Source organism: Monodelphis domestica, chromosome 1 (assembly GCF_027887165.1).
Source record: "Monodelphis domestica isolate mMonDom1 chromosome 1, mMonDom1.pri, whole genome shotgun sequence".
Taxonomy (NCBI): domain Eukaryota; kingdom Metazoa; phylum Chordata; class Mammalia; order Didelphimorphia; family Didelphidae; genus Monodelphis; species Monodelphis domestica.
Window position 1 is genome coordinate 573,728,452 of NC_077227.1, and position 26,001 is coordinate 573,754,452.

At 38.7% G+C, this 26,001-nt stretch overlaps 1 protein-coding gene across 1 annotated transcript in view; it reads right to left on the minus strand.

Moving 5' to 3' along the window:
- Positions 1-382: 382 nt before the first annotated feature.
- TACR1 (tachykinin receptor 1) overlaps positions 383-26,001 on the minus strand; it is a 192,924-nt gene continuing 167,305 nt past the window's right edge. The window contains exons 3-5 of the mRNA XM_001372606.4: positions 12,190-12,340; positions 11,143-11,339; positions 383-7,622 (exon numbers count right to left, since the gene is read on the minus strand). Of these exons, the coding sequence (XP_001372643.1) occupies positions 7,331-7,622; positions 11,143-11,339; positions 12,190-12,340 (640 nt within the window). The 3' untranslated portion in view covers positions 383-7,330. The remainder of the gene's footprint in view (positions 7,623-11,142; positions 11,340-12,189; positions 12,341-26,001) is intronic.

Genomic DNA, 26,001 nt, shown 5'->3' on the forward strand with positions numbered 1-26,001 from the left:
TTTCTGAGAGGATTGGGGAGTCTCTTGGCCATGAGTTCAGTCATGGAGATGACAGAGTGGTAACACAGAAGTGAGGACAACCCCTGAAAAATAGAAGATCTCTTTCTAGGTAATATACAATCTTTTTATCAATTCTCAGTGGTTTGGATGATGCTGGGAAAGATTCTTATGATGTGTTTCTTTTTTGCCAACCTTTCCTCTTTGGGTGATGACTTATGGAGTCTGAATTACCTCCAGTGGAAGCTGATCTTAAAAAAAAAAAAAAAAACTTTCATCTACCCAACAGAGACAGAATATTTGTTGTACCTGGCATCTTCTAGCTATCCAGAGCCTACAGAAAGACTGGCTGCTTTGGCTTCTTCAGCAATTGAAACACATTCCATACTCATGAAATATCCATTTATTTATGAAAATATGTTTAGCCTTAAGAGGAAACAGAATCAACACTTCATTTTTTTTTACACATACATTGCTGTTTTGTTGCTGTGGTAAGGAAGTTCTCCTACAATATTTATAGAAACTGACAAGACTAGAAAAAGAGAGAGAGCACACCACAAAATCCATCACACTGGGGGTATATTCAAAAAGATCACATATACTTCAATTTTTTCAGATTTGTGATTTCATCCACATTAAGACCCTCCTCACTGATATATTACAACTCCTCTAAGCTTTAGTGAGTATTCTTTGTAAGATGCTCTAGCTGAAAAAAAAAATTCACCTGGTATCCACCTCATGACAAGTGGCTGTGAGTATGTCAGGTTAATCCTCAAATAACAGAATTAGAATCCATCCTCGGTTCCTTCTTAAAGGCTTTCCCTCTTGGTGGCACCTTTTAGAGCTTGTTTTCCATTGGCAATGCCTTCCAGAACTCAGGATTAGCTCAAAATTGAAATGAGGCATCCAAGGATGACTGAGCAAATTATTTGGCTCAATTTAAATTTTGAATGTTCAGCAGCTGTGGCTGGAAGTGATCCTAATCATTCTTGTTTAGAGCCTCAGACCATGAAATAGGAGACTTCGTTATCTTAAACAACACAATTAAAAGCAAATTTGCTTTTCCAGGCAATTCTTTAATGGGTAAGCACAGGGTCCTTTTCCACTGGGGACTTGGTTTGAGTTGAAAAAAGAAAATTTTGCATATAATACATATTAAGAGACCAGAGACTGCAAAGGTTCTTGCAAAAGTTGCCTCAACTGGAGATTTCAAATCCCAATTATAATAGCTGAAAAGGATCTTAAAGATCATTCAGTCAAACATTCTCATTTTCGTAGGAGGAAGCTGAGTTCTGGAGAGGTGATGAGTTTTACAAGGTTATATGATAGTGCTAAGCATCAAACCCAGATCTCCTAATGACTTGTGGAGGGTTCTTTCAATTATACTTTCTTGCGTTGATTTTTTGTATGACCAAGGCTACATCTCCTATAGATTTTTGCTAGAGCTCAGAAGCTGCTTTGTCAAAGTCCAATACACGAGTTTAATCAAATATATTTGAGTTCCAATGTCAGTACATGGAATTTATATTCAGCATCTTGGATGAAATCAGCTTTACAAGGACCTTTGTCCATTGAGCCTGCTAGATCAAATCACTTTATCAAAGACTGAGGCATGGTATTAAGTTATCTCATGATAGTAAGGAGTCCTGGTACTAGAGATCTCAGGATCAGCAGATATAGTTTTTTGGTGACCTTCAGCTCATTATTAACATTTTAACTAGGAATCATGGAAGCACATTCAGTTCAGGAGTCATTGAAATTTCCAGAGGTCTACACAAATCACCTCAACTCTGGGAATATGCCCAGTACTTGAAACCACAGTGGCAAAAACACTCTGAAGGGTTAACATATTTTGGTGTACGATAAGTTCAAGTGAGGTCCCCTTAGTCAGGGAGTTCTTAAAATATTTTATTTTAACTTTGATAGTCTGATGAAGTACATGGACCTCGTTTCAAAATAATATTTTCAGCTCAAAATATATTGGTTTATAACAAAAACCAAAGTTTAGGGCAACTAAAGATGTAATTCCTCCCCCTCCCCACTTATATCAAGTTCATGAACCCCCTGAACTATAAGATACAAAGGAGTCAACAGAAGTCAGGTTAAGGATCTTATCTTATCACATGATCCTTCACTAAAAAAACAAAACAAAACCTTATTTAGATCTAAAGGACAGGTCCCTTGCTCTAAGAGCAATCCTTATCTATTTAGAACAAATCTCTGAAGTAGATTTATAACTCTGGAATTTGTGATGGTCTTGGGGCTAGAAGGAGCCTTGCAGAGAGGCTACAATTACTTATAGTCATCTAGAAATTGCTAACTTCCTTTTTCTCTCTAGGAATATTTCAATAAAGCCTGTCTTAGCAAATCCAACTACAACTGTACTTCCTTGTGCTAGATAGACTGAAGGAACTCTTTGAATTTAGGACCAAGACATTAGGAGAACCCAGTTAAGCCACAGAAGTGAAAACAGCTAAATTGTATTACAAGTAAATGCTGTACCATACAGATATTTTTACCTGAATAGTAGAGTACTGCCTTCATGATGCATGCATTTAAAGAGAAGGAAAGGCAGTAACTATTGTTTTCTTTTGCTGAGTTATCAGCTGATAACTTAGTAACTAGCTGAAGGGATAAAATACAACCTTTTCTAGAAGTTTTCCTCATTTGGAAACTCTCTGTTCTTTCTTCTTAACATTATTTGTCATGAATAAAGCCCAACCTTAGTGAGCTGGAACAGGTAGGGTTAATTATTAAATTGCTACATGAAATCTATTTGATCCTATCAATAAATGAAAAGTTGCTTTGAATTTCCACAAATACATTTGAATGCATTTTCTTCCTCAAAGTTCTACTTTGATGCCTCATTGTGGTATGTAGGGAATCTTAGATTCTTGAAAGCTGAAAGTGCAATGAGAATTCTGATAGGTTCTGTCAAGCTACTAATGCTTTATGTATTGTTTAAGACACATGTGTTTTAGGTATAATCGAATGTAATGGACTTCTCCATTAGTGGCGGTGTAATGTCCCTGAACAATCTGCAGGGATCTAGGAGAAAAAACACTATCCATAAGCAGAGGACAAATTGTGGGAGTAGAAACACTGAGGAAAAGCAACTGCCTGACTACAGCGGTTGAGGAGAGACTCTAAACGAACACTCGAATGCAAATACTAACAACATGGCAATGGGCTCGAATCAAGAACACATGTGATACCCAGTGGAATCACGCATCAGCTATGGGGGGTGGGGAGGGAGGAAAAGAAAATGATCTTTGTCTTTAATGAATAATGCTTGGAAATGATCAAATAAAATATTATTTTAAAAAAAGACACATGTGTTTTATGTCTGAGGATTGATCAGTCTAAGGCTTCATGTATTGGTTAGAGCATGTGTCTGATGCCAAAGGATTGACTGGTCTGGGTAGGTGTAGAGTTGGATAGCCTCATTACTAGAGGAGTGGTCACATGATGATGATGATGATGATGATGACTATTTTAATACAGCAACTCATAAAGAGGTCTACTAAAGCATGGAGTGGCCAGTGGAGGATATCCACCAACTATCCACAAAACCATAGACCCATTGATATATTTAAGTATGTTTAAATTTTACTCCTCAGACTCCCAGACTAACAGGATGATGGATGATCAAAGTGGTTAAAGGGTTTGCCCAAAATTATGTGAACAAGTGTGAAAGCTGTTATTTGACCCCTGACTTTTACATTCCAATTCAACAGAGCTTTCCATCACACCCCTCCTGGGTTTTCTCATGTATCTCCCTAGCTTTAAACTTTAGGCTAAGTGGGCAGGATTTTTGTTTGTTACTGTTTGTGTGTGATCTGCATTATATAACAATCCAGTATAGAAGACTCTCTCCACTGGAGGGGATGGAGTCCCCAATGATTTGTTTCTAATATATGGTACTTTGGAAAACTGCCCACTCTCTCTGTAGGCAGCCTACAGGGAGCAGCAATGGTTGTAGTCAGTAAGAAGTAAAGAGCAGAAACAAAAATTGAAGAGAACAAGAAAGCAGGTTCATGGTAAGCACATTTGATATCGCTTATAGCCAGATTTTTCTACGCCATATTTTCCAGTAGCAAAACTAGATAAAAATCCTGGTCCTGAATGGTGCCTACTAAGTACCACTTCCTCAAAGCTTCCTGCCTTGGGCTTCAACCTATACAAAGGCTGAGAACTTTTCGTTATTATATGACTAATTTGTTTTATTAAAATGTTTTTGAAATGTTGGAAAAAATTTCTGGAATAATTTCTGTGTTAAAAGGCAGAGGGATAAGATTACATCATACTGAAGGTAACAGAAAAGTAGTAGCAAAATACCACTGGGATGTCTTAAGAATCTTTTACTCCCTGATGCTTCTTCAAGGTGTGTGTATATGTGTGGCAATTTAGATGGGAAAATGGAGGCCTTGAGTGCTTAAGTGACTTGTCCAAGGTAACAGGCAATAATAGTTGTTAGGACTTGAACTCAGGTCTTCTGATTTCTAGTTTCATTTTTTCCCTGCTGTACCATGCTACTATTATGTTAGGGCTATCAAAATCTACTAATGACTCTGAGGGTCCCAGAAGACCCAAGATTAACACATGTGAGTATTTGCCTTCCTATGTCAAACTCTTTACCATTACCAATGTAAACTATTCATCCATGAGATGATTACCTAGAAAGAAATATCACCATGTTGCTTTTCCTGGTCAGAGCTTCTTCTACCCTACCCCAAATATCTTCAGCATGAAATCCTAGGAATTGAATGGAATTTGGGTAGGAATGTTTTAGAGACATCACATTTATAGTTCTCAAAAGCCAAAACAAGAAAGAAAGTTTCATCATGACTCTCTTGGGTCGATTGATTATCTCAAAGGGATAGAACAACATTCATCATGAAAGCCATCACAATTGCCAGGAGATGGCTGGCAGATTGGTTGACCCAAGGAAGCTAATTTCAATAAGTCTCTGAACATAGGGTGATTCATTTGGTACATCTCAGTGGCAAGCAGGAGAATATCACTAGCATAGCCAATTGCTTTATAAATGCTTGGTCTTTCTCAGAAAGTCTTAGTGATTGAGGAAGTTCCACATGGATTCACATGCAAACTGAATTCCCCAGGAAACACATAACCGGTGGGAGCAGGATCCAGATGTCTTTTCTCTCCCTGGCTGCTAGTAGGGAGAGGCCATGGAGCCTTTGGCAGTGTGGGGAAAGCCTGCTGCATGCTAGAGTTAGGAGTAGACCTGGGAGGTCCATGACAAAAGTTTGGCTTCCTAAAAGCAACTAACATTAAGAGATTGAGCTTCATAAATGACAGTTTTCATTGGAGAGATGACCACCAGGTCCCTGGGAGGGGAATGCAGTAAACAGCTTGGAGGATGAATTCAGGAAGCATATCCAATGTGCCTATTTACATATGGCTCCTCGTAAGAGCCACTTTTCCAGAGAAGGAAACCCACGTTGCTTATTAGTTACTGGATTTTCCCATATTTTTCTCTTCTTCTTGAGAACTCCATTTCAAATAAGAATTCTTTTTTTTTTAATGGAATCATCATCATAAAATCATACATGCCAGGGTTAGAAGAGACTGTTGAGCACAGAGTATCCACCAGCCTCACATTTCTTTGTCCTTCATATTGATGAACATAGTCAAGGCATCAGGAGGCATGGACAAATTGGCTTTAATGGGGTTGGAGCCCAGAATGCTAATTCTCATGGACTCTAAGACGCCTGCTTTACTCCAAGACATCTTTGCTCCTAGGTAACTATTTCCATGTTCCCATTTCCCTCAAGTTACTGACCTTTAACTTCACTAAGAGGTCCACACACTGTACTGTACCATATGTACACTGATTTCTAAACTTGTTGTGCTCCTTCCAAAGAGTGTTAAATGAACCTTAAGCTGCCTGACTTTGGTTTCTGGCATCTACTGCTATTTATACTCTGGCTTATTGAGTTATCTCTGGGCATATGTTAAGATTTGTTTGGACCATACCTTTATTAAGTTGGGAATGACCCTCAACTATGGACCCTTAAACATCTCTTCCTAATTATGGAGGAGAAAACTGAGGCCCACAGTGGCATAACAATTTGATCTATGTCACATAATTTATCAAATATTTTTGGTCAGGGAGAACCCCTGAATCATAAAGTCATGGAATGTGAGAACTAGAGGGATGTTGGAAGATAGAATATGGAATATCAGATGTGGAATGTCTCTTAGAATATGGAATATTCTGGAAATGGAATAGAATTTCAGTGCTGGAAAAGATCAGACAAACCAACTAATTCTAACTTCTTTTTGCTTTATAGGAGAGAAAGCTAAAATGTTCAGAGAGATGAAAAGATTTGTCAAAAGCGTCACAGTTTATCAGGTATTTTTGAGCAGGTTTGGTCACTGGGTCACAAAGTCATAGAATGTGAAAATTGGTGATAACTTAGAACACATAAGGTAGGACATGGATTGGATTTTATAGATCTACTAATTCAACTCTCTTTCATTTTACAGAGGAATATATTGAAGTCAAGAGAGAAGTGACCTGCCTGAGATTACTTGGTCAATTTATGGTAGTCTGGTTTTTTGACTCTTGGTTCCTAACAGATAATTGGATTGTGCTCATGGTTAAATCCTGCTGAAACTAATTGAGGGCAGCCACAAAGAAGAGACATCATGGAAGAATCCGATGATGTCACTGCAAAGCTGACTGAATTTGTTGAATGGCTGGGATATTAGGAACTGCTTGTAGACATTCATCTTCTCTAATATTTAAGATCATCTTCTCTGGCATCTCGAATATTCCTTTTCCTGCTCCCCTCTCTGAGTAAAGAGCAGCATGGGAATGGTTGCTATCTGGGAGGACAAGTTCATGTGATAAATGAGACCACACATGGAGTGGTTGATCATTTCTTCCTGCCACCTGTGTTTTCTTCACTTTGTTCATTAGCTCCCTTACAGAATCTTACATCTGCAAAGATGTTACAGAATATTTCATCCAACTTTCTTATTGAATGGTCCAGGGAACTGGGGCTCACAGAGATAACATGAGGTGTCCAAGATCATGTAACACATAAGTGGCAGAAGCTAGACTAGAGCTAAGCTTCCCAGATCCAGTGATCTTTCACCTTTTCACACTATTACTTTCCACAGGCCCTATCCTGGGGAATGTTTGATTGCCTCTAGATCATAAATGTCATGCCCGTCTGAAATGAAATAATAATTAAAAAAAAAAAGACGGTGACATGGATGCACCTTGGTGAATGGCTCATGAAGGCCTGGTGTGAAGGTGGAAGGCAGCACTTCCTGGCTAGCTGCCCCACTGGAACCAGGTTTAGGAGATAGTGTTGGAATAGCAGCTGAAGCTTTCAGACATGGTCTTGGAATCACTTCGTGAGGAACCATTGGAAGTGAGATCAAGGGATAAGCGTTTGGCTTTGGAGCCATCTTCTAACTCATCCTCATTGACCCCAACGACTGAAGAGACAGTGGTCTCAATTCTGTTGACTTTATACATGCTGCCTTGGGTTTGCAGATAGCGGGTAGACTTCATTTCAAGACCCTCATATTCTGTAGCATTTATGAATGGACAACACCGGAAGGCATGCTTAAAGCCAATGCGAAACCTGCCAAGGTAATAAACTCAATTCAATTAAATAAATATTTACAAATCATCCTTTATAACAATGTTATTAGATTAGTCTCCTTACAAAACAAACAAAAAAATTCATTCTAGCCCTCAAAAAATTTACATTCTATTAGGGAGCCACAGCATGGTATACAAAATTATAGGAAGTAATAATGCTAAGTAATTTTAAGAGGTAAAAAATACTAACAATTGGATAGGGAAGAGATCAGGAGAGGCTCATGTAGGAGATACCTCTTAAGGCATTCTTTGGAAGAAGGTAGAGTTCTTCCAGTAGCAGGTGAGGAAGAAATGCATTTGAACTGAAAGGAACCCCTTTGCAAAGACATGGATGTAGAAAGTATAGCATTGTGGATTAATTAGTGGATTAAATAGCTAGTGGATTAATTAGATCAGATAGTAAAAGAAGGGAAGTAATATTAAATAAAAATTTCAAAGGAAGGTAGAAGCCAGATTGTGGACATCTTTGAATGCCTAGCTAAGGAATTTATATTTTATACTGGAGACAAGAAGAATTGATTGAAAAATATTGAGTGGGGTGGGTAACAAGTCAGATAATAAGCAGATAGGGTGGTCACACCAAGACTGTTATTTTGATTCTATGATCTCATGACCTTCTGTTGAGATATCCTCTAAAATCTCTTCCAGACCTAAATTTATTATGTGTGATTCTAAATTTACCTTTCTATGAGCTCAGATGAACAAGTAAGCTATTCAGAATTAGGTAATTTGTTTTATTCTCTCCTACTTCCTTCACAATAGAGTATATTTGAAAAGCAAATTGGTTGGGTCTTTGTGCATATTTAAATTCCAGGTCCCAGAGCAGACCTTCTAAATTAACTTCATAGTCACTCGAATTGTACACCCAGGCATTTCCTCTGGCTACATACCCCAATGTCTGGAATGCTCTCTTTCCTCTGTGCTACCTGCTGACCATCCTGGCCTCTTTAAGTCCCAACTAAAACCTTATCTTTTACTGGAAGCCTTTCCCAATCCCTCTTCATTCCAGTGCCTTTCCTGTTGCATGTATATAGCTTGCTTGATATAGATTTGTTTGCATGGCTCCCCCTCTCCCATTATATGATAAGATCCTTGAGGCCAGGGACTGACTTTTGCCTCTTTTTATATGCCCAGTGCTTAGCACAGTGCCCAGCACATGGTAGGTGCTTAATAAGTATAGATTGATAGATTGATTGATGGACTCACTTGCTTTTCTGGACTCAGAAGAACTGTAGGCTTTTTTTGGAGTTCAGGACAATAGGGGAAGTTGGTGATAGAAAAAAAAACAGTTATGGAGTTAAAGACTGAAGCAGGAATGGGGAGATGGTACATGGGGCCATTTATCCTTCAGGAAGTTCCTTCATCATATCTAAAGGGGAGCATGATGTCATGGCACACAGCTCAAGCAACATTGGAAAATAGTTACTTTGATTTAGATGGAGTAGGGACTTAAGCTTAAATAAGTAGTTACTCCTGAAACAGACAAAAATATATAAGTTGAAAATGTCAAAATAATAATGAGTTGTAGAATGGGATTGTGAATAGAAGGCTGCTAGCTTTGGAGTCAGAAGGACCTGGGCTCAAGTCCTTCCCCTAACACATACTGGCTGTATGATGCTGGGTGTAGTTCAGTGCCCCGGGCAACTGTCTGAAGCAGTCAGTCACAGAAGAGTTTCTGCCCTGCATCCACAGAGGGATTTTCTATTTTAGAAATTGCCTGCTTTGTTAAAATCACGAATCTAGAGCAGGAAAAATTGTTCATATTTTCATTGCATTGCTTTCTTTGTATCCTGTGAGGCAGACAGTACAAGGTAAATTATTATCGTTCTGCTTTTGCACTGCTCCAATACCAGGCAGTTTTTCTTAACATCCGTCTCCAGTCTATCTCCTTGTCATTTCCACTTATTGTTCCTAATTCGGTTGTGTAGGGCCAGGCAGAACAAATCTAATACTTATTTTATAGTATTGTCTTTTCAATAAAAGGCTCATTGCACATATCTAATCATGTTATTCCTCTACTCAAGAGACTTCAGTGGCTCCTGGTTGCCTCAAGGATAAAATATGAACTTTTCTGCTTGGTATTCAAAGTCCTTCACAATCTGGCTTTAATTGATTCTTCCAGGTTGCTCTCATATCACTCCCCTTTATGCAGTAGCAATTTTAGCCAAATAGGCAAACTTTTGGTTTCCTATTATGACATCCCATCTTCTCTCTCTGTCTTTGCATGGGTTGTCCCTTCTTCCTGGATTGATTTCCCTTTTTAACTCCACCTCTTAGAATCTTTGGTTCCCTTAAGGGCTAAGTTTAGTTTTAAAAGAAGCCTTTTATCTTCCTCCCAAGTTTTATTGCTCCCCTCTAGAATTAGCTTGTGTTTATTTTTAACATATTTGCTATTTACTTATCTATGCACATCTTTCTGTTCCTGGTAGACTAAGATCTGGAGGACAGAAACGGTTTTGTTTTTGTTCTTGTACTTAGCAAATTTACCTCAGTTTCTTCATATATAAAGTGAGCTGGAGAAGAAAATGTCATACTTCCCTAGTATCTTTGCCAAGAGAGTCTCAAATGAGGTCTCAGACTCAGATATGACTCATTGACTAAACAATAACAACAAATTTGGAATAAAGTTGACATTTAATAAAAGCTTGCTGAATGGTCAGTGGGGTGATTCAATAGATTGAGAGCCAAGGTCATAGAAGAGAGGTCCTGAGTTCAAATCTAGCCGCAGACACTTCCTAGCTGTGTGATCCTGGTTAAAGCACTTAACCCCCACCACCTAGCCCTTAATATTCTTCTGCCTTGGCACCAATACACAATATTGATTCTAAGAAAGAAGGTAAAGCTTTTTTTTTTTTTAAAAGCTTGCTGAATGGAATTGAAGAATTTTCCTCTAAGCCATCATTTCCCTCTAAACTTTCTCTTCTCTAGGTTAAATAGCCCAGGTCTCTGACTCCCAGTCCAGTGTTTTAGACATTTTTTTAAGCCCTTACCTTCTATCTTGGAATTAATACTGCATATTAGTTCCAAGGGAGAAGAGCAGTAATGACTAGGCAATGGGGGTTAAGTGCCTTGCCCAGGTTCATACAGTTAGGAAGTGACTAAGGCTAGATTTGAACCCCAAATCCCCACCTCTTGACCTGGCTCTCAATCCAACTAGCTGCCCCCCTATTTTAGACATTGAAGATAACTTTTTAAGTCCTTGGTCTCAACAGGGAGGGTAAATCTAGTGGCAAATGGCAAAAGAAGCACCAGTGAAGGCAGAATAGCAGTGAAAAGAAGAGGAAAAAGAAAGGGAATCTAGGCAAAGAGGAGGGAAAGAAGTAAGTGTGGTAAAGATCCACCAATAAATGTCTCTGGGGGCATGGGGATTCCAGAGCACCAAGGGCTGAAGACTCAGCTTTAGAATCAAAGTCTTTCCCCTTCTTTCAGTCCCCTTTACATTGGCCCAATGCAGAGTGGGACAGGGAGGAATAACAGAACAGGGAAATCAGAGTTCCTACCTGTCATTGAGGCAGCAGTAAATGATGGGGTTGTACATTGTGGAACTCATGGCCAACCACATGATGGCCAGGTAGACTTGTTGGATGAACTTCTCCATATAAAGGTCTGGGTTGATGTAGGGCAGCAGAAAGAAGATGTGGAAGGGCAGCCAGCAGATGGCGAATGTGCAGACCACCACAATCATCATCTTGACCACCTACCAAGAAGATGACAATGCATGAAATTATCATGGGAAAATTCCCTTTCCTTACTGCCACTTCCTTTCTTCTTCTGTAGCTTTCCTTCCATTGATCCTGCGAAAACTCCTGCATGGCATAATGATGAACACTGACTTTGTATACATTTGCCTTGTTTCTCACATGGTCATGCTCTTCCCTTAAGCTACTTGTAGCTTCAAGTCTCATCCTTTCTCTCCTCTCCCTTAACTCCACTCCAAACCATTCTTCATGCTGCTGCTTAAGTGACTTTTTGCCCAAAGAATAGTTTTGACCATATTACCCAATAATCTCCATTGGCTCCTTATTATCTCTACAATTAAATAGAAAGATCTTTGCTAGGCACTTGAAGCTCTGTACAGGTAGCAAGGCCTTTTCCTACCTTTCTACATGTTGGATCTCTCCACAAATATAAGAACCAAACAGCATTGGCTGTATTGGTATTCCTTCCATGTGACATGCCACCCACCGCCCATCTTTGTGACTTTGTAAAGGCAGTTCCTTTTCCTGGAATACTTTCCCTCTCAACTTCTGGCCTTTAGAATACGTGGCTTCTTCAAAGACCCAGGCAAATTTCAGCTCCTTCAAGAGACCTTTCCCAGGCCTCCCAGTGACTAAAGTCATCTTCTCTAAATTTACTTTCTAGCTACTCTATTTAATTTGCATATATTGATTTATATGTGTTGTGTTCCCCATTATAATGTAAGCATTTGAAGACAGAGAGCTTGGCAAAATTCCTAGCATGTAGTAAACACCTAATTAATTGGTTGATTGATTTTTAGCTGCCTGGGCTAACCCATATGGACCTTGCTTAGTGTCATAGGAACTTACCTTGCGCTTGGCAGACACTTGCTCATGATAGCGGTCAGAGGAGTCCCCAGGAATCTCACTCGCCCAGAGGGTGATGCCCACCATGGTGTATGCATAACCAATCACCAACAGAGGGAGGAAGTAGATCAATACAGTCACACAGATGTGGTACCTGCAGTGAGGCAGATGGTAATGCGAGTGAAAAGGTGGTTTGGGAAATCTGAGAGGGAAAGTTGAAGTCCAGAGACTGAGAATTAGTGGTTCCTTCCCTGGGAATTTAGTATTTCTTAATAGGCTTGGATTTTCAAGGTATGCTCTACAGAGGTTGATGATGTACTTGGCACAGTATCTGTCATTCAGGCAGGTGACACCAGGTGAGAGGTAGGAGCCTGGGCTTGGCTCACTTTACCTAGCCATTAGTTCTTTTTTTATTTTCCCTACATGTATGGGAAATTGAATACATATTAATTAGCCTATTACTTTTTTGTTGTATGATAACTCTTTTTTAAAGGAAATTCCCAACACAACACTTTGACTACCTCTGAGTAGCCCTTAGTCCTAACCAATAGTAGGACAAAACCTGGGATGCCTCTCCATAGTACAGAGATGATCCTCTTTAAATAAAATTAAAAAGGATACTGAAACAAGTATAAGCTGCTATCTCCACTTTTGTTACTATTATACTTGTATGAACTTGGCCATACCTAACCTGATTTTCCTTTTTTTTTTCCTACAAGAAAAACCTCTGCTTTTTCTCATTTTCAATGCTTTGGAGTTTAATGAAGCCATTAAACTCTTAGGCAATCAACAGCTTCCTGCCAAGATGACCCTACTGCCGGCATCCAAAGCCTTTGCTGGGTTTTCTCTTGGAGTTAAGTTGGATTTGTTTATATTGTGGCTTCTTCACACTGGTGCTCTGGTTTCTTTCCTTAAAGGAAGATGTTTAGCTCATCTTTGAGAAGGTGTTGATTGTATTTTGGATACTTCTGTCCCTACCTCCAACACTGATATTTTAAGAAAATATTTTTCCTCTTCTTTCAAATCATAGAGTAGGGAAATCATGTTATGTATTTGTGCCTCTAATCTAGGTCTAAGACTGTAATACTTTCCTATTTGGGTAAAAAGTTACTTTAGCAATCAAATTCAATCTAAACACACACACACACACACACATTCCTCCCTTAAAAAAGACTCCCTTAAGGGCAGCTGGGTGGCTCAGTGGATTAAGAGCCAGGCATAGAGATAGGAGGTCCTGAGTTCAAATGTGGCTTCAGATACTTCCTAGAGGTGTGACTCTGGGCAAGTCACTTAACCCCCCATTGCCTAGCTCTTACTGCTCTTCTGTCTTAGAATCAATAAATAGTATTGATTCCAAGACAAAGAATAGGGGGTTTTATTTTTTTTTAAAAGATCGATTTATTGAATCTTATAACTGTAAAACATTTTTAGGCTCATGCTGTATATTTAAAAACATGTCTCTTATTATTACCATCATTAATAACATGATTTCTATATATCACTTTGTAAGGTTTATATATCATTTTATATACATTAAAACATTTGATCTGTATAGCAATTCCATGAGGTAAGTGTTGTTATCATCCCCATGTTGCAGATAAGGAAACTGAGGCTCAGACAACCTGAGTGACTTGCCCATAGTCAAATAGCTAGGAAATGCACTATATGAGTTGGAATTTGAACATGCCTTTTTGATTTGAAGTCCAGGACTCTGGCCACCCTGCCAGGATTCTGCAAAGCAGACCATCACAACTAAATCCTAATTTTACCAAAATGCAAATCACATTCTCCAAACCTTTCAAGTCTCATATCATGTCTCACCTCTTCTGCAACTCTAGCCAATACTAACTTCTTCCTTTCCTAATGGTAGAGAACACTTACTAATTATGCTCTATGCATTGTTCCTTGATCATAGTGCATCTAGCACTTTCTTACAGGTTCTCCCATCCTATTTTCTGATCGAAATGTACAACTTCATAGGTCCAGTCCCCGCCCCCTGAAGCCCCCCGAAACCCCCCGACTCCAGGATGTGGAATATAGGTAAGAGTTCATTTGAAGAAGACCTTGGAGTTTTAGTGAACCACAAGTTAAACTTGAATCCACAATATCATATAGAAGCCAAACAAAGGTAATAGGATCTTGCTGGGGGGAAGGAGGGAATAGTATTACGAAAAATGTAGAGTCTTAACAATAGTAGGCACTTCATAAATGTTTGTTACCTTGAATTGGAGAAATGTTTATAATGTACCCAATGACAATCCCTCTGTACTCTGCTTGGATCAGACACAACTGGAGTAGGATGCTCAGCTCTATAAGGCCATGGCTTGGAAGGCCTTTCACAGACTTCAGCACCAGGGTGATGAGGGAATCTAAAGTTATGTGTTAGGAGCATCAGTGTAAGTTATTGGGGTTATTTAACCTGGAGAAGAGAAGGCTTGGAGTGTGTGTGTGTGTGTGTGTGTGTGTGTGTGTGTGTGTGTGTCTAAGTGTGTGTGTATGTGTGTGTCTAAGTGTGTGAGTGTGTATGTGTGTGTGAATGAGTGTGAGTGTGTGTGTGTGTGAAAATGGATATGATAGATTGTGTGTGAGTGAGAGCGTGAATGGGTATGTGGGTATGTGTGTGAGTGTATGTGTGAGTATATGAATGAGTGTGAGTGAGTGTGTGTGAGTGCACATGTGTGTGAGAGAGATGCTGGTGATGGTGGAGGAGTGGGCTATGATAACTTTATTCAAGTATCTGAAGGGAAGTCATGTAGCAAAGAGCTATATGTGATGAATTCTGTTTGACTTCAGAAGGAAGAAGTAGGAGCACTGGGTGCAAATGACATACAGACAGATTTTAATTTAATACAAGGAAAGATGTCCATCCAATTATAGAACTATCCAGAAGTAGAGGAAGGTGCCTCAGGAGGTAGTGAATTTATCAGTGGAGATCTCTAAGCGAAGGATAGATGATTATTGAATACATATCTAAGTCTGTGTATAAAGCATTGTTTTAAAAGCACTAGAGGAGATTCAGACTTTAGCTGCCTGCTGACCTTCTCTATTCTTATCACCATTTTTCTTGCTGGGGTTATTGTCCACAGTCATTCAGGCAGGGTTCAGTTCAGAGGAAACCCTGGGATCTTTAAGGCTGTGCCAAAAATGTCTGAGCTCCATCAGGTTCTACCAAACTAGAAAAGCTTCAAGCCGGGGGATGCTTAGAAATTTTGGAATCTCAGACAAGCAGCACTGCAAGGTCCCAGAAACTGACCTCATAAATCATGATGTGAAAATAATACCAGGAATACCAAAGACAGAGTCAGTTGAGCTAGGGAGGGAATTAGGCTTAATAGTGTCTCACAGATGGGGGCCATTAACAGTAGTGGTCTGGTAGCTTCCTCGTGTGGCATGTTTTTCTTGATAATCAGCTGCAAAGTTCAGTTGTTGCCCTTGACGGTAGTGTGTTTGTTAAATTGCCCCTACCATCTAAACTTATGTCTCCGGCTTTAAACCAGGCCCTTTATGTCTCTTGTGTCCATCCTTGGAGGACCAGTTTGACTATGTATGGAGAAGCACATCATTGGAAGGTTGGCAAAAGATGATTTTTTTTTTACAGCAGGCAGCTAATACAGTTGTCTCAAAAGGTGAGCTAACAAACATTTAGTAAGTACTTATTATGTGCCAAGTACTATGTTAAACACTAAAGATACAAAAAAAAAGAAAGAAAGAAAAGAAAAAATACAGTCTCTGCCCTTCAGAAGCAAGAATTCTACTGGAATCTACAGCCATAGATTTAAAGCTGGAAATGGCCTCAAAAATCTATCTATTACAATCTCCTTATTTTTTAGTTTGGTGGTGAAGTAAATAGAGCATTGGGACCAGAAGTCAGGAAGACCTATGTTGGCATCTTGCCTCAAAAGACCTTAGGCAAGTCACTTAGCCTCTCTGGGCTTTGGTTTCTTCATTTGTAAAATGGGCATAACACCTGCCTCAGAGTTGTAGTAAGAATCAAATGATACAAAATATGTAAAGCACATTGTAAACCTCTAAGTACTATAAAAATGCTCATTTTGGTTATTGATGGGAAAACTGAGACTGGAGGTCACACAAGCAATGTTTCTTTTTCTTTTTTTCCCCTAAACCCATAACATTCTATCTTAGTATCATTTCTAAGACAGAAAAGTAGTAAGGGCTAGGCAACTGGGATTAAGTGACTTGGCAAGGGGCACATAGTTTAGAAAGTGCTGGAGGCTATATTCGAACCCTCATCCTTCTGACTTCAGGTCTGGCACTCTATCCATTGTGCTACCTAATTTCCCTCAGGCAATATTTCAAAGGAAGAATTTGAACCCACCTCTTCGGACCCCAGAGTTTGTGTTTTCCACCCTGTATCAAACCAGCTTAGGTCATAGAAGAGTTGTGAGCCACATTAATGGTGGGGTATGCACACCAAAGAAATCTCAGCTCTTTTTTGGGATGGTATATGCCATAATAATGATGATACTAATAAATAAAATAGTAATAAGTTATATATTGAAATAAGGTCATTTATAGAAACCACAAGTGAATGTGAGATTCTTTTTTGTCCCTCTTCATTCTAAACTTCCAAGGCAGTAGTATATTGTCTTCTTAAGTACAGTAGAAACAATTTTATTGTAGGCAGAGGAATAATATTGATATCAATCAACGAGCATTAGTGTCTGCTCTATATAGGATATTGTGCTAGATTCTGAGCATACAAATACAGTCCAAGTTCCTCCTCTCAAGGAGCTTCGCTTCCAAAAGGAATTTTTACATTCTAACCACATAGTAGGGGCTGTTAAGTGGGACTCCACATAGCAGAGGTTTTCTTATATCATTCTTACCTGCTTATTTAAAGCAGCTCGAAGCCTCTTCTCTTCCCTAATAATTCTCTGTTAGCCTAGTTCAAATACTAATTGGGCTTACTGATTAACAATTAGATGCTAATTGGAAAAAGGGGTCTTCAGTGGATAGTTGCAATGGTCAACTTTGGGTTGTTTAACATCCTTATCAGTGACTTAGATAAAGGCATATATGATGTGATTCTCAAATTTGCAGATGACATGAAGCTGGGAAGGATTGTTAATATACTGAGAGACAGTAGCAGGATTCATAAAGACCTTGACAATCTATATATTTAGATATTCATTTTCTTGATATTCTTTTAGATCTTCTAGTTTTCTAGATATTAAGCTTTTTGGAGGCAGGGTCCCTATTATTTTTCATCTTACATCCCTAAAGCTTAGCTCAGGTCCTTAATAAATGCCTGTTCACAGAATTGTAGAACCTCAGAGGTAGAAGGGACTTTCTACCAGCATTGGTGAATCTTGTAGAGATCAAGTGCCCAAACTATACCTTCAAGCTGCCTGTGAGTCCCTGCATTACCCTGGAGAGTAGAAAGGGAAGTGCTCGAATTGGGCTTGCAAAAATATCCTCAGGCATGGTGGAGAGGGGGAGAACAGAGGAGCCCTCTCCTGCCAATGCAGTGACCTAGGACATTAATCCAACTTGCACTTGAATAAGAATATCCACTATAACATATCCATCATGAGGTCCTCCAGTTTTTGCTTGAAAACCTTCACTACCTCCTAAAGCAGCCCATTTCACTTTTGGATAGAACAGCTGCCTTATGAGGCTGGGACATGAAAATCATTTAACTTGCAAACATTAGGAATGGGAGCCATCATCCCAAAGTTGGCTGATGAGTCAATAAGTAAGGTGACAGAATCAGGATTATCTAATTGTTAGGAAGATTTTTCTTATATGAAACCTAATTTTGCCTCTTTGCCACTTTTATCCATTGATCCTAGCTCTTCTCTTGGGTACCAACTTGAACAAATTTAATACTTTTTCTTAGAGCCAGACTTTGAAATGCTTGAACACAGTTATGTGTCCCCCCTCCCCACTTTCTTATTCAAGAGACATCTTCTTTTCTTTGGACTGAATATCTTCAATTTCTTCAACTAATCCCCTTGTGGCATGAATTCACTGGACTCTACCATTCTAGTTGCCCTTTGAGGGATTTTGTCTGGTTTATTATTATGTTCTTCCTAAAATTCAGCAAAGAGAATTCTCTTGGTGTAGCATGACCAGGGCAGAGAATAGTGAGATTTTCACTTTATTAGTCCCAGACCCCATACTTAATACTATTTAAGATCACCATAGCTGTTTTGGCTGCTGTGTTATGTTATTGACTCACACTGAGATTAAAGTCCCTAAACAAACTGCCATCTAGCCTCTGGTGAAGCTGCTCATTTGAAGCTAGGTTTAAAGAGTTATATTTATTTCTATTAAACTTCATCTTAATTTATGACAAGATCAAGAATTTTTTTGATTCTTGGTTGTCTTCCAGTGTGCCAGCTATCTTCCCATGCTAGTGGCATCTGCAGTCTTATTCTGTTATCTATGTTTTAATCCTTCATAACAATATTAAACAAGAGAAAGACTAAAGTCACTAGAGTATTATAATGGAGAGCTCCTGGTGTGGTAGAGTGGAAGAACCCTGGACTTGGCATCAGAAGACCCTACTTTATTACTATTTACCTATGTGACCTTGAACAACTTCTTGTTGGCCTCTTTAAACCTGAATTTTCTTATCCTCAAAATGAAAAAAAGTTGGACCTAATGGTCTCTTGGGTCCCTTCAAATTTTAAATATATGATCCTATAATTTTAATTTTGGTATTGAAACATTACTGACAAATTGTTGTGTTTAGAAAATAACAAATTCCAGATCGACTTTATTTTTCTATTACATCCCTTACATCCCTCAATATTTTTAGAATATCAGAATATTTTGAAACTTTGCCAAAAAATTGTTAAAATCTAGGTAAACTCTACTATAATGTTCCCCTTACCCACTGAATTGGATTGATCTGAAAACCCGAAGCATGAGCTTACTCTTGTTCTCAGCTTCCTCATGTATAAACTTGAAATATCGTAAACAGTTCTGGTTGCTATCACAAAGACAGAGCAGCCCTGAGAAGGATAACCAAAATGATTAAGGTTTGAAGCAACTGCCTTATGGGGCCAACCTATAAAAATCATTCATTCTAGAAACACGAAGACTGGGAGCCTTTGTCTCAAGGAAGGCTAGAGAACCAATATATTAAATGAAAGTCAGGATTCTGAAGGATCTCAACAACCTGGAATAACTAGTCAAAACCCAGAAAATGGAATGTTACAGGGAGGAAGATAAAATATGACACTTGGACTAAACAAAAATTAACTGCACCAGGACATGGGTGAAGGTTGAGGTGGAGCCTAGGGAGGAGGTATTTTATAAAGCAGACAAGCAAATTTTATATGAAAAAGACCAGGAAATTCCAGAATAGGCTGGACTAGTTCAACAATGAGTTCTTTTCCCACTATAAGATTCTTTGATTTTGTCCTTTGGGAAGATAATTTTAGCAGCTGTTTGAAAGGTAGACTAGAGAGGAAAGAAATTGGAGGCAATAAGGGAGACCAATTAGAACATGAAATAGAAGGATAGAGAGAGAATGAGAGGTAGAACTAGGGCTCAAAAGGAAGGTGAATTTTATGGCTTAATCTCTCCATTCTCTAACACTCCCACACTCCCAGTAAGCAGCTCATATGGTTTGGCACAGGAACAGGATAGGTGTGCTGAATGCTGCAATTGGGGCTCTAAATCCTGTCCTCTCCTGTTCCTTTAATGTCCTAATGCTCACTAATCCAGGGATTTGTTCTTCATTACTTGTCCTACCTTCATTGTTCAAGCATCAGAAATTCTAATTTCTGAAATGCATTTGGCATTAAAGCCAATCTGGGAGGCTTATGAGTAGAGGAACTTTTTGAGAGCTGCTAATGTATAATACAGAATAGGTACCAAAAGCACAGGGACTGGGCTTATCAAACCCTTCCTCATGACCAGAAAAGGCATAGAATGATTGACAGGAAAGTGATGAATTTCCACATTCCCAGTGGGTCATTTTCATCACATTCTCTTACACCTTTCTCTTGACATTTTATAGAACCCTTCTTGAGCTTTTCTGAGTTTGGCCTCTGGTGTTGGTTAATCAATCACTAACCACTTATTAAGCATCATTTGTATGCAATAATCTATAGTGATGCTGAACATAAAAGAACAAAAACAATATATTTTTGCCCTCAAGGAGTTTTCATTCTAAAGAAGGAGATAACATGTACATATATAAGCATGTCCAAAATATGATAAAAACAAATTCAAAAGAATTTTTTGGTGGATTTGGGTGGAGGGGAGGTATCAGAAGAGATCCAGAAATGCCTCTTGCAAAATGTAAGTTTTAAAAAAAACAAGGGATTCTAAGAGTCAGAAGAAAGGAGTGCAATTAAAGAGAACTATTCCTCTTGTTAGTAAAAGCCATATATATATATATATATATATATATATATACATAGATATATATACAATATACTGGTAATTGATTTTAATTCTCAGTATTGTCTGAAAGGATATGTGGGATTTCTATAGGCAGACACGGGGCATTGCATTGGGGTGAGGGCAGCCAGGAAGTAGCAAATGGTTTATAGCCTACTTTTAGAAAGTGCAGAGAAACTCTTGGGTCATGATCCTAAAGATGACAAGAAAGACATTTTCTCCGATCCTCACAACGTCTCAAAACCCTTCAACATAAAAATTGCGTGTAATTCAATGAACAATGAATAGTATAGTGGACTAATTGTTTTTGAGTTTACTCAGAATACCCTTTGTCATCAGTCGCCATTCTCAGCTTCAGAGCTTTACAAGCAGACCCTTGAGCTTGCAACAGGATTCAGCTCTACATTCCCCATTGCCATGAAAAACCAAAAGACAGAGACTCACTTAATCTGGGACAGTAAAACAATAGTATTCTGTGCTAAAATAAAATTCAACCAGATAATTGAGGTACAGAGAGAACTGGGGGCAAGACACAGGATGTATGTGCGGCAGACCACTAGACCTGAGCGAAAGAAATCAGCATTCAAGTGAACCAATTCTGTGTATTTTTCTCTATGAGTCACTTAAGGCAGAGATTGAAGCTAGTAAACTGTGAATTACCCAATATGAGCAGGAGACCGAGATAGCTTTGAGGTTTAACCCCAGAGAAAACTATACTCAAAGGGAAAGGAGTTAGAAAGTGAGCAAGAAGGGCTTATCGAGGAAAAAAAGTCTAAAATGATCAAAGATCTTAGGAAGAAGAAAACTCAGTTAAAGACATTAGCAGGTAATCAAATAAACCAAAAAGAAAAACATTAATAATAAATGAATATGTAATATGTAGATCAGGTAAAAGAATTCAGGCATCTGTGAATAAATTTTGTAAGCAAAGAAAAATGAATCAATACTTGATGAGGCATAAGAACCTGTGGATTCCCAAGAGAACATGAAACCATAGCAGAATGTTTCTAAATATTTAAAAAGAGAAATAAAAATCATCAAAACAGAATTTATGGCCTACTATAGCAGAAATAATTGGCAGAATAGGAAAACTTGAATCCACAGTGACAAATCTCACCAAAGAAGCAAGAAGCTAACTGAGTAGGATTGCAAATGCAGAGAAGTGAAGGACAATCCCAGAGAAGAGAAGCCAAAAGCAATTACATTCAAAGGAAACATGGTCTCTATGAAACAAAACATATTATTATTAAATATGGGCTGCTTAGAGATGACTTAAAGATTATAGGTATAACAGAAAATAGACAGTCAATGAAACCACCCCCCCTGAAAACCATATTGTAAGAAATAATATAAAAAAACTACCAAGAACTTTCAAACACAGAAAACAAAGTATCAATTGAACAAATCTATAAAATACTTCTCTAGAAATAAATCTTATGCTGCAAACTGCAAGACATGGTGATTAAAATGAACAATTCCACTGAAAAACAACAAATTTTAATGATCAGGAAAAACAGATTCAAATATAAAAGAAAGGAAATTTGAATAACATGATAATATTCTGTTTTCGCCCAAGATGGAGGGAATAGCAAAGGAACTCAATATAAAACCTATGGTGTCCTACCCTATTAATCTGAGCCTGACCATTAAATGGGAAAAAAAGAAAGAAAAAAAGGACATTCATTACAAAAGAGGTTTCAAGATATATTCCTAGAAAAAGCAGACCTAGAGAAATTTACTTTCCAATCACCTCAGACCCCAAATATATAAGAAAGACAAGCAAACACAGTGACTAAAAACAATGATAACAATATAACAAAAGAAAGACCATTAAGAAATTACTTTTCAAGAAGACAAGGGTGAAAACAGAAATCAAGTAGAAATGCTGGTGGAAAAAGTTTTGAAACATCATGGACTAAACCTCACTGTGTCTTGCCTAAAGCGAAGCAATGTTTATCATGGCACTAAATTAAAGAATGAGAAGGCACATAAATGGGGGAGAAGAAGAAGAAGATAGAGGGGAATAAGTGATGTGGCCTAATTGAGTCAAAGCCTAACAACAAAGGGAAAGGGAAAATTACAAAATAAGAGAGCCTACAAGAATGGGTAAGGATGCAAAGAGAGATATTGAAAAGGGTGAGATGGAAGGGGGAATCTTGTTCCAAAGGTGGAAAGTGTTGATAAATAATACTGCAGTGGGAGAAAAGAGATATTATATAAAGGCAGATTGAAACTTTTCAATGGTTATAATCTTCAAGGATTTGGCATTTAGAGACAATCTTTTATCTTGCCACAGAAAAAGGGTAATCAGAGTCCTGGGGTGTCAGCTGTCAATCAAGTTATTTGAGGGTAGAGGATGGGATAAGAGAAATGGAGCCCAGATCAGGAGAGTCAAAAGACAGACTTACAGGCAGACCAAAGTCCTTGTGCTGATCAGTGACAAAGTTTAATGATTTAGGGTACACATACTTATAGAGAAAATGATGTAGACTAAGGGGTTAGGTAAACCTTTTGCAGAGACAATGGTTAGTGATGACTTGTAAGATAGAGACAATGGATGTAGGTTCCTTAATGGTTCTAAACAGAGTTTCTCCAAGCCATGTTGCCCATATTCTGGGTTCCTCCTCTTTTCCTTAGCTCTTTACTAATTATCTTCCTCCATCTCTTTCTGTCTCTAGATCCTGTTTTCTTTCCCTATTGAACTATAAGTAAGTTTCTTATGGTCTGGGACTATTCTGCTTACTTATTTATTTTATTTTAGCATCCTCAGCTGATAAACACACTTCCTGGCATACATTCTTGTTGTTTGTCTTTTGTTTTTGAAGAGAACCAATGGCATTTTGGCATGACATCTTTCTTGAATTAGATTTAAGTGAGGCAGAGTTGCACAAAATCATCAGCCTTTCTCTTTTCCAGAGTCATCGAAGTCCAGTGGCAAGACAAAAGTCAGAATGACTGGTGATGGCCTCGGCTTCAGTGGATGATCTTGGAATCTTCAATGTCTGACCAAGCTCTAAGTGCTCTACAATGCTTCAGACTCCTTCATGGCCACTGGAACAAATTACTATGATCTCTTCATTCTTGCTTGGAGTAGACATCCCACCAACTCACTGATGAGTTTGAGGACTGATGGTTACCCTCAACCTAGTCTTTACGCTGTTATAGATTGAAATTTAGCATTTCCAAATTCTGAGCCTATTCTTTTTTTTTAAACCCTTATATTCTGTCTTAGAATCAATACTGTGCATTTGTTCCAAGGCAGAAGACTGGAAAGGGGTAGGCAATGGGGGTCAAGTGACTTGCCCAGGGTCACACAGCTGGGAAGTGTCTGAGGCTAGATTTGAACCTAGACTTCCCATCTCTAGATCTGACTCTCAATCCACTGACCTACCCAGCTACCCCACCTGAGCCTATTCTTGATGTAGCATCCCAAGCATATTCACATCTATGAATCATAAATAACTGTATGGCTACTGTGTCTCCAAGCACAAGGTTTTACCAATAAGGTTTGTGAATGTAACCTTGAAATGGCCATGTGGCCCTTGCCTAGGGCAGACTCATTAACATGATCGGAGCCACAATTGCCTGGGAAAGCGGGAAAGCATGGTTTGTAATCTACACGCCCAAAAAGGTGTTATACTCTTACCTCACCATCCAATCCGCATTGTCCATGCTTTGTTACTGCGTGCCTGAGAATACTTCCCAAAACCGACTAAGGCAATAAATATAGAGGCGGCTACTATGAATATTCCTCTTGGATCTTCAATCATATCTAGCAATCTCTCTGTCTCTCTCCTCTTTAAACTTTCTCCTTCCCCGAGGCTGTAACCCATCTCGGCTTATATTCCTTATCTCAATCTCCTCATCCACCTCTTTATACTCATATTTTCCTACCCAGGGAAATATCATAGGTTTGCCTGCCCTATTCAAACACTGACTTGTCAGTGTCTTTCATTCTCCACCCTGGTTCTCGGTTCCCTATCTCTCCTCGGGTCCCATCACAAAGGTGAGCTCCTTCCCTTGTGGGACCCTGCTGGTCAGGGAAGTCCATTAGGGACACCCCACACTTGATTCAATAGATCATCTAGAAATTCATGCACTAGCCTCTCAGTGCTGCCCTGATGTTGCTATTATTCATTCCTGGTTGACAACCTCATAGTTGGGAGGGATCTCAGAATGGAAGAATTTATTTATTGAACACAAAGGGAAGAAAAGATAAAGTGTGATAATAGAGAATAGTGGATCAAGTTAGTGTTTTTTTCTTTTTTTTTGGAAAGGGGAGACATGGGCATGTTTGTAGGTTATAGCGAAAGAGCCAGTAGATAGAGAAACATTGAAAATAAATGACAGTGGGGAATACAGAGCAAGCAGTTTGTTGGAGGAGATGAGATGGAATGGGATCACTTGTGTAGATTAAGGAATTAAGCCACCTCTTCTTGTGAGACAGGAGTGAACAAGAAAATGGCAGAAGGTATCTGAGTGAGATGAGATGAGGAAAAGGAAAGAAGAGGGACTTCATTGTGAATGAACTCATTTTCCCCCCATGTAAAATGTAAGGCAAAGTGGAAAGACCTCCAGGAATTGATGTAGAACAAAATGAGCAGAACCAGGAGAACATTGTACACAGAGACTGATACTGACTGAATCGAATGTAATGGACTTCTCTACTAGCAGCAATGCAATGATCCAGGACAATCCTGAGGTAATTATGAGAAAGAACACTATCCACATCCAGAGAAAGAACTGTGGGAGTAGATATGCAGAAGAAAAACACAGGATTGATCACGTGGTTCTATGGGGATATGATTAGGGTTTTGGTGTTAAAATTTCAAATATGAATAATATGGAAATAGGCTTAGAACAATGATACATGTATAACCCAGTGGAATTGCTTGACAGCTCTGGAAGGGAGGAGGAAAGAGAGGAGGGAAAGAACATGAATCATGTAACAATGGAAAAATATTTCTAAATGTATAAATAAAATTAAAAATAAAAAAAGAAGAAAACTGAGCAATAGGTAAAAGTTATAAGAAGGCAGATTTCAGTTCAATAAAAGGAATTATTTCCTAAATAATTATTAAAAAATATGAAGCAAAGTTCTTAGTTGAGAGGGTGGGGGGAAGGGAGGCCACAAGGAGTTTGTGGAGGGAAGAAAAGGTTTGGAAGAGCAACTGTATAGTGGATTGATGAGTGAAGCATAGTAGGATTTCCTAGTTGTAGTGAAGGCTCTGTTGAGGTGTGTAACATAAATTTATAAGAGAACCACTCAGAGGCTATTATTAGTGTGGAGCTATCAGAACCAGGCAAGAGGCAAAGGATAAAGGAAAATGTTCTAGGAAATTTAAACCCATGATGATATTGTAACTACATATGCCAAGGTAACTTCTGTTGTCCCATTTCTATTGGTATTGGGGGGAAATTCTTCTTATGATTCTG